This window comes from Zingiber officinale, chromosome 7A (genome assembly GCF_018446385.1).
Source record: "Zingiber officinale cultivar Zhangliang chromosome 7A, Zo_v1.1, whole genome shotgun sequence".
NCBI lineage: Eukaryota > Viridiplantae > Streptophyta > Magnoliopsida > Zingiberales > Zingiberaceae > Zingiber > Zingiber officinale.
This window is the reverse complement of record NC_055998.1, coordinates 75,791,656-75,810,535: the sequence shown is the minus strand read 5'-3', so window position 1 is coordinate 75,810,535 and position 18,880 is coordinate 75,791,656. Positions and strand designations below refer to the sequence as shown.

General features: G+C 37.1%; 1 protein-coding gene across 5 annotated transcripts in view; it reads right to left on the bottom strand.

Annotated features, from left to right (window-relative positions):
• LOC122001560 overlaps nucleotides 1-18,880 on the bottom strand; it is a 47,077-nt gene that overhangs the window by 13,430 nt on the left and 14,767 nt on the right. The window contains exons 1-6 of one of the 5 annotated variants that reach the window (XM_042556366.1): nucleotides 8,174-8,484; nucleotides 8,004-8,079; nucleotides 7,351-7,509; nucleotides 7,129-7,221; nucleotides 6,958-7,059; nucleotides 5,845-6,345 (exon numbers count right to left, since the gene is read on the bottom strand). In XM_042556366.1, the coding sequence (XP_042412300.1) occupies nucleotides 5,941-6,345; nucleotides 6,958-7,059; nucleotides 7,129-7,221; nucleotides 7,351-7,476 (726 nt within the window). In that variant the 5' untranslated portion in view covers nucleotides 7,477-7,509; nucleotides 8,004-8,079; nucleotides 8,174-8,484 and the 3' untranslated portion in view covers nucleotides 5,845-5,940. Of the gene's footprint in view, nucleotides 1-5,844; nucleotides 6,346-6,957; nucleotides 7,060-7,128; nucleotides 7,222-7,350; nucleotides 7,547-8,003; nucleotides 8,497-18,880 lie in introns of those variants that run through there. The other 4 variants (XM_042556363.1, XM_042556367.1, XM_042556365.1 and 1 more) reach the window with 4 other exon arrangements.

Genomic DNA, 18,880 nt, shown 5'->3' with positions numbered 1-18,880 from the left:
TTGGTGGTTATATGTGTTGGAACCCCAAGGTGTTTTGATGTGATCAAACAAGCTAAGTTAGGTCCTGCGTGTGTTTAACCCTTGTGTCTAAGTGTGCAGGAGCTTAGGAACACAGGAAGTCGAGCGGAAGACGTAGATAGCGAGAAGGACGACACGGGGAGAGAGCCGACGGGCTCGGTGCGTCCGAGGGACGAGGTGACCGCGGAAGAGTACACCGGTGGACGAGAAGAACGTGCGCGACGTTCGAGGGATGAGAAACCGGGAAGGAAGGCTGCTCGAGGAGAAGGCCGGAACTTGGGTTCGGGTGAGCCCTATTCCGGATGGCCGAGATCACCCAAGCTAGCGGAGCCGGAGCGAACAAGACCCGGACCGAGACGAGCTGAACCGGAGGTGAAAAAGTCAACGTTGTTGACTTTGTGGTCCGGGCGCCCGAAATCTTCCGGGCACCCTGGACAATTGACCAGATCGAGTTTTGACTGATCCGAACGTTAGGGATAAGTTTATCTCTGCAGCGCCTTAACCCTTCCAGGCGCCCCGACCAAGGCTATAAATATAGCTTGGTCTAGAAGCTTAAAAATAACTCACTTGTAATCAATTCTTTCTGTGCTTTCAGTTGTGTTCTTTTCATTTGTGCTGTCAACGTTGTAAAGAGGCTTCTCTGCCCAGAGGAGATCATAGTGCGCTTACTTTCCTTGGATTAGCAATCTTCTGATTGCAAACTAAGTAAATCTCTGGTGTATGATTTCTTTACTTAGTCTCTATTTTTTTTACAAGTGTTTATGATATAGTTGAAATCCGAGAAAGGTTCGAGTTTTATTTTGTAGGGCAATTCACCCCTCCCCTCTTGCCGGCCTCCAAAGGGACCAACAAGTGGTATCAGAGCCAAGGCGCTTCAGGAGGACTAACTGCCGATCGAAGCAACAAGATGGCCGGACCAAGTATCATCCCACCAAAATTCGAGGGGAACTTCGCAGACTGGAAGCGTCGTATGGAGGTATTCCTAAAAATAGATTTTGAAATTCGGTTTATTATGAAATATGGTTTTGTAGCTCCAATAGATAAAGATGGAAAAGAAAAAGAAGAGAGCGATTGGACAAAGAAGGAGCAGAATGAGTCGGTAGCAAACAACCGTGCGGAACATCACCTGCTGAGTGTGTTACCGCCTCAAGAGGTCAACCGCATCGGAAACTATTTATCTGCTAAAGAACTTTGGGAGAAGTTCTTGGAACTCCATGAAGGCACGTCCGAAGCAAAGCTCGCTAGAAGGGACATCCTCCGCAACAAACTGATGAATATCCGTCTGGAGAAAGGTGAGAAAGTAGCCGGTCTACATGCAAAGGTAAAAGAACTAGTTACTGGTCTCGAAAACCTTGGTGAAACGGTAACAAACCGGGACACTATACGCTACGCGCTCAACGCGTTTCCAAGAACTCCGGAGTGGACATCAATTGTCAATGCTTACTACATCTCAAAAGACCTGGAGGTAAGTACTTTAGAAGAGTTGTTTTCTACCCTTGAATTACACAAAACTAGATATGCAGAGATATCAAAGGACACAACCTAGACTATGGCGCTGAACGCAACTAACAAGTATGAACCCTAGTCAGACTCCGAAGACGATCAAGAAGCGTACATGGTAAGAAACTTTAAAAAGTTTTTTAGATCTAATAAATTTAAAATTCAGAATAAAAAGAATCAAAAAGGTAGAAGAAAGGTACGGTGCTACCAATGTCAGAAGGAGGGACACCTAAGGGAAGACTGGCCAGAACTCAAGAAGGTCAAAATGAAGACACCCAAGAAACACAACCTAAAAGCAACTTGGGATGACACTTCTTCATCTGAATCAGAAGCTCATGAATATGCGGGGATTGCACTGATGGCTAGCCATGAAGGATAAAGTACATTAGAACCCAGCATCGATGAAGGGGGAGCGACCTTAGATGGAAGTAGCGAAGCAGGGGGAGATTCAGGCTTCAAGTCTGATATGGTAAGTGAGGTATGCCTCTTACCCCCTGATGAACTTTACTTTGGTATCAAAGCTATGACTAAATCCATGTATAAATTAGAAAATAAAAATGCCAAATTAGAAAATGAAATTTTAGAAACAAAGAGAATTTTGGCAAAATCATGTCTTATAGAGGATTTTGAAAAATTGAAAATTGAAAATGAAAAACTAAAAGAAGAAATAGAAAGATTGAAAAAAATCTAATGGTTCAAATATTTCTACTTTTAGAAATTATAGATGTTTAAATTGGTATTATAGATTTCATCAAAGTCAAATTAGAAATATATCAAAAATCTATATACCTAGGAAATACTTGGTTAATCCTGTAGGTAGGAACCTCTATTGGGTTCCAAAAACCTATTTAATTTAAAATTAAAATTAGACTTAGCATTTTCAGCAAGGAAATTAAAACAATTAAAACAATGTCTTTACTTAGACATTATTAAATATTTTACACTTAAAAGTTCTTATTTTGAATTTACCTTAGACTTGTTTATAACCCCAATTTTTATGTGATCAAAGGGGGAGAAGTTGTTGGTTGCTACTCGAAAAACCTAGAGGTTCCACTGTACAAAAATTTTGTACAAAGGTCTGAACCTTTTCCTAGCTACCATGTGTTCTTTTAAATTAAATTTTGGATCGCCTGCGGAACTTAACACGTTTGATCCAAAACTTAATCTATTTGTTCTTTTAGGTTTTGACTTGGATCTCCTGCGGAACTTAACACGTTCGACCCAAATCACCTTAAGTTATTAATTCCATTAAATATTAATTTCCATAATTGGTTCCCAGTACTGACGTGGCGAGGCACATGGCCTTCTTGGATATGGGAGCAACCACCACCGACTAGACAAAACCTTTTATAGAAAGCTAATATTTAATTTCCTAAAATAACTTTAGGTTAACCGAAAAGAACAATCAAAACACAAGGAAAAATAAAACAAAAGAACACAACTTCGAAAAATATATTCGAAATACTAGAATCGTAAGCCTCTTGTATTTGGTATTATTTCCATAAATAACTAGCATGATGCGGAAAGAAAAATTACTAGTTATACCTTTTAGAAAGACCTCTTGATCTTCTACCTATTCCTCTTCTAACCTCGGACATTGTGTGGGCAACGATCTTCCGAGATGAGAACCACCAAGCACCTTCTTCTTCCTTGCAAGTTTCGGCCATCAAAACATCTTCTAGGATGAAGAGGTTTGGCCACCACCACCATGCTCCAAGGGATGCTAGAAACGAGGCTTGCTTTCTCTCCTTCTTCTCCTTCCTTGATCTGGCCACTAACAAAAGCTCCACCAAGAGATAAGTTTCGGCCAACAAGAGGAGAGGAGAGAAATAGGGCCGACCACACCAAAGAAGAAAAGAGAGGAATAAAAAGAATATAGTTGTTCACCATGAAGCCTCCTCTACCCCCTCTTTTATAATCCTTGGTCTTGGCAAATAAAGAAAAATTAATAAAACCTTCCTTAATTCTTTTGCCATGAAAAAGAAAAATTAATTAAAAATTAATTTCCTTTAATTGCCGACCACTCTACTCCACAAATCAAGGAAAGTTTTAATTAAAACAAAAATTAAAACTTCCTAATTTGTTTCTAGAAATTTATAAAAATTTCTCCAATAATTTTATCCCTTCATGATTGGTTAATAAAAAGGAAATTTAATAAATTAAAATCTTTCTTTTAAACATGTGGATAAAAAGAAAGTTATCTCTAAAAATTAAAATCTCTTTTAATCTACAAATAAGGAAAGATATCAAATCTTTTCTTAATCTCTTGTAGAAACTTATAAAAGAGAATATTTAATTTTTAAACTCTCTTTTAAATCATGAACATGGTTAAAAAGGAAAGTTTTCTTAAAATTTAAAATCCACCTTTTAATCAACAAATAAGGAAAGATTTTAAATTTTAAACTCTCTTTTAAACATGTAGATGATTTACAAATAAGAAAAGTTTTTACCAAAAATTAAAACCATCCTCTTAAACTACAAATAAGGAAAGAGATTAATCTCTTCTCTTAATCTTTTGTAGAAAGCTATAAAAGGAAATTTTTTATTTTTAAACTCTCTTTTAAAATCATGATATCCACATAAGAAATAATTTTAATAAAAATCCTTTTTAATATTCTAGTGGCCGGCCACCTAAGCTTGGGACCCATGCTTTGGCCGACCACCTACATGGCTCATCCACTGGGTCTTGGCCGGCCCTAGCTTGGGTTCCAAGCTAGCTTGGCCGGCCCCATTGGATGGGTAAGAAGGTGGGTATGCGGTGGGTATAAATCTCTATATACTAGAGGCTACGATAGGGACCGAGAGGAGGAATTGGTTTTGGTCTCCCGATGAAATTAAGCATCCCGTGTTCGCCCCGAACACACAACTTAATTTCATCAATAATAATTCATTCCACTAAAGAACTATTATTGAACTACCGCACCAATCCCAAATTACATTTTGGGCTCCTTCTTATTATGAGTGTGTTAGTCTCCCTGTGTTTAAGATAACAAATGTCCACTAATTAAGTAAGTTACTGACAACTCACTTAATTAATATCTAGCTCCAAGAGTAGTACCACTCAACTTCATTGTCATGTCGGACTAAGTCCACCTGCAGGGTTTAACATGACAATCCTTATGAGCTCCTCTTGGGGATATTCTCAACCTAGATCACTAGGACACAGTTTCCTTCTATAATCAACAACACACACTATAAGTGATATCATTTACCAACTTATCGGGCTTATTGATTCATCGAACTAAATCTCACTCATTGATAAATTAAAGAAATAAATATCAAATATATGTGCTTGTTATTATATTAGGATTAAGAGCACACACTTCCATAATAACTGAGGTCTTTGTTTCTTTATAAAGTCAGTATAAAAAAAACGACCTCTAATGGTCCTACTCAATACACTCTAAGTGTACTAGTGTAATTATATAGTTAAGATAAACTAATACCTAATTACACTACGACCTTCAAATGGTTTGTTCCTTTCCATCTTGGTCATGAGCTACTGTTTATAATTTATAAGGTACTGATAACATGATCCTCTGTGTGTGACACCACACACCATGTTATCTACAATATAAATTAATTGAACAACTACATTTATCACAAATGTAGACATTTGACCAATGTGATTCTTATTTCTAGATAAATGTTTATACCAAAAGCTAGGCTTTTAGTATACACTCTAACAGAAGTATGTTAAGTCTAGGGGGAGGGGAGGTACTATAATTTTTCAATTGAAAAATATTTGGACTTATTTGAATATAAATTTTTTTTATTGCATATGGTCACCCTAACTTAACTTGGGTTGCTCACATCAAAAAGGGGGAGATTGTTGGAACCCCAAGATGCACTACAAGAATTCGGACTTTTAACTACGCATTTTAGCGTCTCCATATGTACGTAAAATGCGTCGCAGAACATTTTGCGACGCAAACATGCGTCGCCAGCATACGTCGCAATTGGTTCGTATGCAAATGTCAATATGATCTTTGGCGACGCATTAAGGTACACGTCGCCAAAGGGTACAACATTTCGCGACGCAAGTATTGGCGACACCTTCTTTTATTATGTCGCCAAATGACGTCGCCAAAGGTGATGTCATTTCGCAACGCTAATATTGGTGACACCGTCTTTTATGCGTCGCGAATAGGTTCTAACATGTCACGACACATGAAATGCGTCGCGAAATGTATTTTTGCTATATTTTTTTCTTTCATTATTTGTGACGCAGTCTACGCATTACAAAATATATTGCTCATTCAGTCACAACATTATAATGTGTCTAAAATACATCATAAAAGTGTAATTTACTATTAATTAGTCGAATATTTTTAAAACATGAACACAACTAGCTGTCAAATATTATCCAAAAGAACATATAAGTAGCGAAATGCACATTACATAATGTTACAAAATAAATAACTACATAGTCGATGATGGAGGCGGGGGAGGTGGTGGAGGAGGTCGAATTGAAGAGCATGTTGGTGGAGGCTGTAATGAGAAGCCAAGAATGACCTGTTGAAGTTGGTGCAATAATGCTTCAAATTTTTGATCCTGCTCATGTATAGTCAGATTCTGTTCATCGATTGTTTTCTGCATAGTTACAAATTTTCCATAATCATCATGATATTTTGAACTGATGTTTGTGGCTCTAGAACCACCCACTACAGATAGTTTAGGTAATGGACCTAAACCCTTCACATAACGAGACCGTGAGCCTAAGACTTGCGTCATGATATTGACATCCTTTGGCTGGCATACATTATCCACCGTAGAGGTGAACTCTTCACTTTCTGATTGAGTCAATCGAAGATCTACCATTTCATCCTAAAAAAAAATATTAGTATGAAAAATAATGAATTAATGAATTTAAATTTTATGAATAAATACATCAACAATATGTAAAAAAATTATAAACAAATTAATCATCAAATATACAAATAAATAACCAAATGCTATTTCATTTTATATTAATTCGATGAAGCAGAAGGAATTATGTGAAGTACGTATCAACTATATATGCAGACAACACAATTAAAATACAATTGGCTCAAATAGCAACTATTAACAATTAGATAGCTAGTTTGTACTCATCAGATTTGGGGCAATGCTAGAAATGCTTAAGTACCTGTCCTAGAGTTTGTACTTGGAAATAGCTAGAGTCAAATTCTCTTTTTCCTAGTTTGTACTCATCAGATATAGCTAGAGTCAAATTCTCTTTTACTGAAGACAATGCTGGAAATGCTTAAGGATCGGATCCTAGAGTTTTTTTTTTCAAAATATCTTTATATGTTATTTAATAAGGGTAGATTTTGCCATTTTGTACTTCAGTATATGTGTTAATTGTGATGTATCATCTACTTGAGTTGCACTAAGTAATAATAATAATCAGAGAGGATATCTAAATATAGCTTCAACTCGAATGTATTAAATACTTACATGTTTTTGTGCAGCCCAATCATTCTTCCATTGTCCTCCTTTATGAAAAAATTTCTCGAATGTGTCAATCACACTGGGAAGCTCTCCCGTCACAGGATCAGCCTTAAAAAATGAAACAATTTATTATCATATAAATTATGATAAGAAATTTTATTTTCAAATAAAACTTACAGCTGTGTGATAATGTTGAACCAAAGTTTTCGATCCATGTGCACCTTCAAGTGGCCTATTAAACCGATTATTAATATTCTTTTCAGATATTTCCTATAAAAAAGATAATATTAGTGCAAGTAACAATAAAAAAATATTTATCGACTAAATTTAACTATTACTAACCATTTGTTTTTTTTTGCCAAAATAATTACAAAGAAAATCTCAATCATCTTGGCTTACTCCCTTGTACGGCTTCCTTTTTGGTGAATCTTTATTTCCAAATCCCCCGAGTTGTTTCCAATGCCTCCTCATCTTACACCTTCCTTCTCGAATAGCTCTCATGGCAAGCCGCTCTACCTCCGCCATCACCAAGTTTGTCTTTTCATATTCAAATTTGTTCTGCCAAAAAAATTCATAGATGCGGGTAACATCTAATCTGCACACAAGCATATTTATTAAAGGATAAAATAAAATGAAATTTATTAAAGAGAAAATCCTATAAAAAAAATTACTTTCTATGAACAATTTTTAATAAAATAATATCAAACATAATGAAAAGCTTAAATGATCGGTTGACTCAGCTTCCAAATAGGTTGACAAATTAACCATTTAAGTTTAAATCTATAAAAGCTTAAAAGATTGGAACAGACATATATTCTTTTCTAGTTGAAAAACAACAATAGATTAGAATCACTGTTCAGAATCGATTAAAAGCAAAAGAAAAGAAAGGACAAGAATAAATGGAGCATAGGTCTGAGCTTACTTTATGATGACATATTGGATGTCTTAGAATTGCAGAGAAGCTAGGGACGCCATGGAGTATAACAGGGGAGAAGAAATCGTGGCAATGGTGAGAAGCAATAACAAAGAAATTGGCAAGCAAGAAGGCTTACCTGTTGAGAGGGAGCAGGAGATCCTCGGCGACTCGGCGAGCAAGATGCACAGGAGAGAAAAATCGCGGCAGAGAAGCTAGGGACGCCATGGAGTATCATGAACAGGGGAGAAGAAATCGCGGCAATGGTGAGAAGCAATAACAAAGAAATCGGCAGGCGAGAAGGCTTACCTGTTGAGAGGGAGCAGGAGATCCTCGACGACTCGACGAGCACGAAGGCGAAAAGGCGTTTTGTGAAATCGATTTAGCGTGAACAAAAAGGTAGGGTTTTAATGCATTAAAATAAAAAATAATAATAATTATTTAATAATTTGTTTGATTTGTATTTAAATGATATTTAATTTGATTGATAATTTTGTAAAAAAGAATACGAACTGTTAGTTTATTAAAATAAATTAAAATAAATTAAAATAATAATTATTGAATAATTTGTTTGATTTATTTTTAAATGATATTTAATTTGATTGATAATTTTGTTAAAAAGAATACGAACGGTTAGTTTATTAAAATAAATTAAAATAGTAATTATTTAATAATTTCTTTGATTTATTTTTAAATGATATTTATTTTGATTTATAATTTTGTTAAAAGAGAATACGAACCGTAATTTATTAAAATAAATTAAAATATTAATTATTTAATAATTTATTTGATTTGTTTTTAAATGATATTTATTTTGATTTATAATTTTGTTAAAAGAGAATATGAACAGTTAATTTATTAAAATAAAATAAAATATTAATTATTTAATAAATTTCTTTCTAATGCATTTTCAAATGATATTTATTTTTATTTATAATTTATAAATTTTTTGGAAAATTTTTAATCTCGAATTTTATTTTAGCGACGGTTAATGTATCAACGTCGCCAAATAACCACAATTTGAGGTGGGAAAAATTTTCACTACTATTAGTGACGTTGAGTGCAGAATGCGTCGCCATAGTGTCACATTTGACGACGTGCTTTCTATGTCGCATCGCCAAATGATCCAGGTAAAATTTGCACTATCTTTTAGCGACGTGGAGTGATATGCGTGTCGCCAAAGGCCTTCATTTGACGACGCATATTGTTTAATGCGTCGCTAAATGATACAAAATAAATGTGAAAAAATTCCCTCCTAATGTTATATCTTTTAGCGACGCGAAACCTTCCACGCATCGCTAAAAGGTCATATTTTGCGACGTTAACCATGCTATGCGTCGCTAAAAGTCCGAATTCTTGTAGTGATGTTTTGATATGATCAAACAAGCTAAGTTAGGTCCTGCGTGTATTTAACCCTTGTGTCTAAGTGTGCAGGAGCTTAGGAACACAGGAAGTTGAGCGGAAGACGCGGCTAGCGAGAAGGACGACACGGGGAGAGAGCCGATGGGCTCGGTGCATCCGAGGGACGAGGTGACCGCGGAAGAGTACACCGGTGGACAGAAGAACGTGCGCGGTGTTCGAGGGACGAGAAACCGGGAAGGAAGGCTGCTCAAGGAGAAGGCCGGAACTTGGGTTCGGGTAAGCCCTATTCCGGATGGCCGAGATCACCCAAGCTAGCGGAGCCGGAGCGAACAAGACCCGGACCGAGACGAGCTGAACCGGAGGCGAAAAAGTCAACGTTGTTGACTTTGGGCTCCAGGGCGCCCATCCGGCGCCCGCGCGCGCCGGAGCCTGGGAACGCTAGACCCGAAAGAATTGACCAGATCGAGTTTTGACTCGATCCGACCGTTGAGGGGCGCTCGAAACCCTTCCAGGCGCCCCGACCAAGGCTATAAATATAGCCTTGGTCCGGAATTAAAAATAACTCACTTGTAATCAATTCTTTCTGTGCTTTCAATTTGTCATTGTCAGCGTCAACGCTAAAGAGGCCTCTCCAAGGAGAAGGTCAACGCTTTACTTTCCTTGGATTAGCAATCCTCTGATTGCAAACCAAGTAAATCTCTGGTGTATGATTTCTTTACTTAGTCTCTATTTTTTTTACAAGTGTTTATGATATAGTTGAAATCCGAGAAAGGTTCGAGTTTTATTTTGTAGGGCAATTCACCCCTCCCTCTTGCCGGCCTCCAAGGGACCAACATGGACGACTATTGGAGCCCAACCCAAGGCCGTTGGGAGATATTCCAGTCGCTAGCCCTATTATCGTGAGGAGTTTCTTTGTCGGATTATATTTTGCTTTTGCATCTTATATACTTGTATTGTGGGTTTGTATTGTGGACATTGAACATTTGGGTTTGCTACTTTTGTTTTCCGCTGTGGATTTTCTCATTACTTCGTGGATTTGTTTTCTTCGTTGTAGTGGAGTAGGATGTTTACATATATCTTCGAGGATTCTATATCGTCCTTCCTTATTAAACTGCGTGGGTTGATTATATGTTGAACTGTGTGGAATGTTGATATAAACTGCGTGGTTTGTTTCTTATTTGTATTGTATTGTTCCGGCCGTGTGTGACCGAGGTATAGATATATATATTCTGGATTCATATTATCACCCGTACAGGGGAGATGCTGTCGAAATTTCTTCTGACAGGGACTACCTGGGGCGTGACACAAAGAAACTTTGTTACCCAATATTTCTAGATTTAACAGATCGAGCTCGGTGTTGGACGGCTTCTCAGTAGTAATTGAACACAGTAGCGTCGTAGTAGAGCAACAACATGAAGTCGGAGCAGTTGGAACATCACACGATTGCATAGAAGCTCGTAGAAGAAGTGTGTGTGAAACCTTGGTCGAGTAACCCTTTTAAAGGGGATGAAAGGCGCCTTCAACACCAATTTTTATCCCCCAAATTCTGGCTCTTATCTTCAACGAAACCTTCTGCCTTATTTGACCAAGGGACCTTCAAGCCTCTCCAAGGCACCTTCCATTGCCCAACTTAAGGCACCTTCCTTCGCATGGAAGGCGCTTCAGGTATTGTTCACCTGAGGCATTTTGTGCTCCTTCGGCTCTGCAAAATATGTTAGTCCAACAAAATAAGGTATACCTTGTCAAACAAAGTTAGCACAATAAAAATAGCAGTAAAAATTAGTTCCTATCTTTCCAAGACCAGGAACTAGTCTTGATCTCAGTTTAGGTTTCCAAAATGAACCTAAACTGGACATGCACCTAAAGTTCCCAATTAGGACTATCCTCACTAGAAGATTCTCATCTAGTGACTTACCTTACTTACCATGCAGAATCGCTTGACTCTTCCTTGGTCCACTAGGTTTTCCCACCAATTGTCAGGTCTGTAGACCCAACTGGACTTCGGCCAACTGTTAGGTCCCGCAGATCCAGTTAGGTTTCCTGCTAGATATCAGGTCACTCCTTTGACCTAACTAGACTTCTATGTTGGTGCAACGTGTTAGTACCCCAAGAAAGTTTTGATGTGGTCAACTAAGTTCAGTTAGGTCCTGTTGTGAATGATCTTTGTGTCTAAGTGTACAGGAACTTAGGAACACAAGAAATCGAGCAGAAGACGCAGCTAGTGGGAAGGATGGCATGGCAAGGGAGTCGATGGGATCGGTGCATCCGAGGATGAGATGTTGTGGAAGAGTACACCGGCGGACTAGAAGGACACATACGACAGTTTAAGGGACGAGAAGCCAGGGAGGAAGGCTACTCGAGGAGAAGATCAGAGTTGGGTTCGGGTGAGCTCAACTCCGGTTAGCCGGAGCATCACCCACTTGAAGAGATCAACAAAGGAGCTGATCTGCAGTATGGAAGGTGCCTTCAATGAACAGTACGAAGGTGCCTTCCAACCTTTAAAGACGCTTTTCAATAGCTGTTAGCCACGAATAAAACTTATCCGATGGAAGGTGCCTTGGACCTCATTGGAGGCGCCTTCAAGCTGCGGATAGAGTTTTCCAGGGGCTATAAAAAGACCCCTGGACCTAGGAAATAATTAACAACTCTTGTATTCATTTACTAGTAACTTTTTGAGCGTTTAACGAGTGTAAGAGGCTTCTCTGTCTTCAAAGAAGGAGAGTTTTAGTGTTTTCTTTTGCCTTGTATTAACAACCAACTAAGTTGTAACCAAATAATTTCTTTGTCTCTCATTTTTAGTTGTTGATTTAATTTAGTATAATTGTGCTACTAATTAGAGTTGAAAGGTCGAGAAAGGTCAATTTTATTTTATAGGCAATTCACCCCCCTCTTGCCAGCTCCTGCACCAATAAGTGGTATCAGAGCCCAACCACTTCAGAAGGACTAACCGTCGAATGAAGTACAAAGACGATGGTCGGACCGAGCATTTATCTGCCGAAGTTCGAGGGAGACTTCCCACAATAGAAACGTTGGATGGAGGTAATTTTTAAAATGAATTTTGAAATTCTCTTAATTATGAAATATGATTTTGTAACCCCTATGGACTAACAAGGAGCTGAGAAAGAGGAGCATTCATGGACAAAGAAAGAACAAGAGAACTTCAAAGCTAATGGGTGAGCCGAATTCCATTTGCTGAGCATGCTACCTCTGTAACAACCCACCCTTCTCACTACTACTTTCTAAGGGCGACCGTTACTTAACTACATCATACATCTAAACTGTCAATTTATCATAAGTAAGCAATGTATCCATTTTAGAACTTCAAACTATGCATCAACATTGAAATTATCCTAAGGAAACAATGAACCACAACTAATCATTACATGCATTTCTCCATTTTCTTCAATTCTGTCCAAAAACTATAAAACTCCATGTAACTGATCATGCCTATTAAGATCCCAAACATGTCTAAATCTGATGTACTAATCATAAGGGTGAAAGGATTCAAACTACATGCTCAAGCTATACAAATCATCGGATTGCACAGCAACTCCAGGAAAATTACTCGTGCTCACAACAGCAAAGTAAAGAGAAACTGCTCATGCTTGCAAACAGCAAGGAAAAATTATACAGCAAAGGAAAATTATACCACAAGGGAAAGGTCTAAACAACATGCTAGAATAAAAACCCAACTTGCTGGTTTAAAAAAAAAACTTCTCATACTCACGGCAGGAAAGCATCTAAATCCACCATACATGTTCTTCTTTTAAACTCACGGCAGCAAAGGATGTGCAGGTTAATCCGAATCAAAAAGAAAACTAAAAATCTTTACAACGTGCTTTGAATTCAAAATGAACAAAGAACACAATTTCTTGACCTTAACATGCTATGCTCATGAAAAGGAAAGGGCAACTTGCTGTGCAGCCCAAATACTAAGTCTAGGGTTCATGCTAGGCCTCGGAAGCAAGGAAAAATCAAAACGGAAAACCCGAAACAACTCCTACCGCAGGTGAGTAGTACTTACCCTTGATTGCTAGGACTTACAACCGAGAAGAGGAAGGAGGTCTAGGGTTCGGATGAGCTCAAATCTCGGCGCTTCTTCTACGTCTTCACCTTCTCCTCGATGAAGGGGATCAAAATTGGCAAGGTTTGCCGGAAGAAAGCCTTCGTTACCTTCCGCCCGAGCCCGCCGTCGCACACGCAGAAGCAGAGGAGAAGAAGAGGTTTCGGTTCGGGGAAAAGAAAACTTAAGCTTCTTTTAAATCTAGGGTTTTCCCATATAACTATACTTTAAATCTTTTTCTCTCCATACTTAGTTAACAAAGTGCTCACAGCTCGGTTGGTTTGCTGTGTCCGGTTGGGTTCGGTTCGGCCGGAGGTCACGGGTTCGAGCCTTACCTTCAACGGTTTTTGTCAAAATTTCTTTCTTTTTGTAAACATACTAAACGACCTCCAAAAATTACGTAAAAATACTCTAAAAACTCCTAAAAATCTCTAGAATATTTTAAATGTATTTCCAAATATTTTTATGGACTTTTAGAACTCGAAATAGGGAAAATTGGGTCGTTACAACCTCTGTAGGAAGTTAGCCGAATCGACACCTACAAATCAGGAAAGGATCTTTGGGAGAAGTTCCTGGATCTACACGAAGGAACGTTCAAAGCAAAGTTCGCGAGATGGGATTTGCTCCTGGACCAAATCAGCAACCTCCGGATGGTAGAAGGAGAATCGGTTGCTCATCTACATGGAAGAATCAAGGAGCTAATCACCGGATTAACGAACCTCGGAGAAACGGTAACTAATTGGGACGAGCTAAGGTATGCCTTAAATGCATTTCCAAGAACACTGGAATGGACATCTATAGTAGACTCCTACTATATCTCTATAGATCTCAAGGTAAGTACATAAGCAAATCTTTTTTTCACTTTTAAATTACACGAGTCTCAGTGTATAGAATAAAAAAGGGACCAAATCAAAACCTAGCACTGCAAGCTCAGAAGGGCAGACTAGATTCAGACTCCGAGGCATCTATCGACGTAGATGAAGTAGCATTAATGGTAAGAAAATTTATTAGATTTATTAAATATAATAAATTCATGTCACAGATGAAAAAGGACTTTCGGAGAAAAAGAAAAATTCAATGTTGCAATTGTCAAGAAGAAGGGCACATCAAGGATGACTACCCCATACTAAAAAGGGAGAAAGACAAGGGCAAAAGACCAACAAGATCGAAGCTCAAGAATTTAAAGGCAACATGGGAGGAATCTTTATCCTCCGAGCCCGAGATCGAGGCCTATGCCGGACTAGCCCTACTGACTGATCACCAAGAAGAAGATGAAAGTAGTTTAGAGATGAGCATTGATGAAGGGGGAGGAGCTTCAAAAGAAAGCTGCGATGAAATGGGAGCATCAGAACACGAGGTAAGTATGGTACGCACCTTACCTCCTTAAAAGCCATTTCGATTTATTAAGGTATTCTCCAAGGGTTTAATAAAACTAGAAAGAGAAAATGCTAAGATAAAACTAACCTTAGCTAATTCATGCCCCATAATAATGTATGATAATCTAAGAATAGAAAATGATAGATTGAAAGCATAACTAGAAAAATTAGAAAATGACTATGTATGTTTCAATTCGAATAGTTATCAAAAATAAAAAATTTGAAATTATGATAAAATGAACTGGTACATTAGAAATTACCAGGTACAGGTTAAGAAAATCCCTAGAAACTATGTACTTCTAAAATTTACAATAAATCCAGTAGGTAGGAACCTATATTGGGTTCCAAAATCTTTTTTAGATTAAAATTCATCTTTTTTGAAATTGTCTCAATTAAAAAAATAATTTTTTTTTGTTTATATTCCGAGTTAAATTTTTTTATACTATTCGATGATTTAAGCTACAAATAATTTTTTTTAATTTTTTTTCTATTGAGTAATTTTTTTTAACAAAAAGCATACTTTGAAATTAAAAATTATTTTGTAAACTTAAAATTTGAAAATATTATTTTTTTGTAATAAAATATAATATTATTTGTTAAAAGGAATTTGAAATTAAAATTTCAAAGTAAATAGAAATTTGAAAACTTTTACTTTTTCTGCCATTAAACTAAGATTTCTTGTTATATTCCCCTAGAAATTTATATCAAAATTTTCTACCTATTTATGTTATTTTTTCTTTTTTTTTTATGTGATCAAAGGGAGAGAAATATGTATAAGTTAAGGGGGAGTCAGGACATTCTTTTATTTTTTTAACTTGGTTAATTCCCATAATTTTATCCTTGTATTTATTTTTGCAATTAAATTGTTTAATTCATTGCTTACTATATTATTGTATTTTTAACCCTAACTTGAACTTAGATTGATGCACATCAATAAGGGGGAGATTGTTAGTACCCCGAGATAGTTTTGATGTGGTCAACTAATTCAATTAGGTCCTGTTGTGTTTGATCCTTGTGTCTAAGTGTACAGGAGCTTAGGAACACAAGAAATCGAGTGGAAAACACAGCTAGCGAGAAGGATGATGTAACGACCACCCTTCTTACTACTACTACTCTCTAAGGATGACCGTTACTTAACTACTAACTCAACTTAACCGGTATGATTAAAAATCACATGGAAACCCTACCGAAAAATTCCGGCAGAGTCTCCCTTGTACCGGTGACCATAATCATTAATACATAACATAATATACACAGCCACAGGCGGCTGGAACACATATCAAACACACAAAAGGAATAACATCACCACGCAGTTTAATGAAATCAAATCATGCAAGTAATGAATAGCGGAAACAAAATAAAAACCTACAATTAACTAACAGCGGAAGACTAAATGACTCATCTAATACATTCTTAATAAATGGCAATCTTAATAAATTCTTAAACTAAGTCCCAAGGCTTCCATAGTCCTGGCATCACACACCATCCGCGCCACCTTGTCGCCTTCCTTGCTAAATCTTTTCTTTTCCTTTATCTGCAGTAAGAGGAAGTGTAGTCTATAAGCAAAATTTGCTTAGTAAGCGCTATCTAACTCACAAAATCACGAATGTGCGTGTATACGAAAAGAACTAGAAACTATATGCTCTAAAAAGAAATAAAGCATAAACATAACTGTTGGATCGAGGCAGAGCTGGGGAGGTGAATAGCGGGCGCTATTTGATCGGAATCGGAAAACTATCAAAGTAAATATACAGTGAAATAACGAATGCAATCACGAGGGACACAAGAAGTTTTACTGCCTAAAGCGACTCTCTACTCGAAGGCGCGATCCTTGATCGCTCGTGGGCGTAAGCCTATAAGCTCGTAAAATGTACAATAAGATATTACAATTGAAAGAACTAAAACAAATTATACCAACAACAATAAAGTAGCGAGAATCTGAAGCTCCGGTTGTCGGGAGTTGTAACGAAAGACTTCCGTGTTTCTAGAAGCACTTGAGCGGGTTGCTTGAGTTCGTTATTCGTGTCCGCCGAGACCCCTTATAAAGGGGTGTTGGCGGAAGCCCTTCAGGCCTTAAACGTCGAGTCACTGAGATCACAGAGACTTGGTGAACTTCATCCATTCAGGCCAAGGCGCCTTACCCAAGGCGCCTTGACCACAAGGCGCCCTGAACTACATCTAAGGCGCCTCCGACCTTCTTTTCTTCCTCGAGCAGACCGACGGCCAAGCTCATGGGCGCCTCTTCATCCAGGAGTTGTAACTTGCTTTGTTCTGCAAAATGTGTTAGTCCCAAACACATACCGCAAACAAAGTTAGTAGGTAAACATAATGAATGATAATAATGAAAGTTTGACAAATTCGAGGATGCACCGCGATTTCCTCGAAACCTAGGTCGACAGGCCCCTACTATTCCCCATGAGAACACGTCCTCACCTACTCCACTGAGATTTACTGTCAGATCCTCCAGATCGTGGATCGACGGACTTGACACTCACATGCTTGGGACTTTCTCAGACATCCGCTTTCAGTCTAGTTTCACGGTTCGCGACACGGGACTTTCCACCTAGGGTTACCACCCCTAGACTTTGCTCAAGCCATCGACCGACTTGCCAGACTTTCTTACCACCCATGACCTAGGGTTACCACCCCTAGGGTTTTTCCCTTTGCCTAACCGCAGTAGGACTTTTCTCCACCTAGGGTTACCACCCCCAGGACCTAGGGTTACCACCCCTAGGGTTTTCACCGCCTAACCAGGTTAGGACTTTCCGAAACACTCAACAAAGTCGCCGATCACAAAACCCCTTAACTTTGAATCCTTTGCCATTATCAAAACTCGGGTTTGATCGTCGGATGCTTCCCGCACCAACAATCTCCCCCTTTTTGATTATGGCAACAAGAAATTCAAAGTTAAGAAAAAACATGCGATAACAAATAGATGCATTAAGTTTTAACCAAGCTTAAGTAAGTAAACTTTAAATGCAAGCACAGTTAAGCTGGAAACTTTTAACTTTGTAATACTAAACTCCCCCTTAATAAAAGCCCTCCTTTTTTTTTTTTGAATTTTCCTAATCTCCCCCTTTGCCATATATCAAAATATACCATTGTGAAAGAAGTCTGAATTTTTCAGAAGAGCAAGTTATTTTGATGCTTAACTTTTTAAAGAGGGATAAGAGTAGACAAGATTTGAAAATTTATCACCTTTTTAAAAAATTTGAAATTTTTAAACACTAGTAATACTTAGAAAAATTTGAAATAGCTTTTATAACACTTAGCTTTGTTATAATTAATTTTCATTGTTTAACTTTTTGCTAAGTGAAATAAAAATTAAAAAATAAGAATTTTTCTTTTGAAACATTGACTTAGCTTTTAATTTTCATTGTTATAAAAATCACTTAGCTAAGCCTTTTGCAAACTTGACTTTTGAAGGAGTCTTCAAGGGTGATTTTGAAAAGATGTAAAAGTTAGAAAATGTAGCTAAAGTTTTAAGTATTTTAGCTTAAAAACATTCTCAAGTTTGAAAGATATTTAGTTTAAAGTCTTTTGTTAGCAAAGAGGGAGTAGCTAAATGTTTAGTTAAGTTAAATTCAATTTGTCATTAAGTCCAAGTATGAGTCAAGTTAATTAAATTTTAAATTTGATTTGATTAGGTATCAGAGCCCTAAATTACAAGCATGCTAAATCTAAATATTTCTATTTGAAAAGTTTTTTCAAAAGATATTTAATTAAATTTGAAAAGCTCTTCAATAGAAACTTGATAATTAGTTTGACTCCGTTCACTCCCCCTTAACTAATGCAAACATGAATCCCTATAATGAGTCCTAGAGTCCTAGAGTCCAAAAATATAATGGGTCTTTTATATTTTGTTGAATTTTTCATCTCACCCATTCTAAGTTTTCAGGCATGTTTGGCTTATGAGTAAGTGTCAGATAAAATAAACTTTGTCAATTAAGATTATTGAAAATATAAGTTTGAATTTCAAATTAGTAAATATTAAACTTGAAGACTATAGTGAAAATTAATTGGAGTTAACATTTGCAGTCATAATATGATTTGAGAAGAAAAGATTTTTAAACCCTTTTAATATTTTGAAATTAATTGAATAATATTCTGAAATTAATTGATTAATATTTTGAAAAAGTTTAAATGATTTTGGAATGATTTTTCAAAGATTTTGAAATAATTTTAAAATGATTTTTCAAAGATTTTTGAAATTAA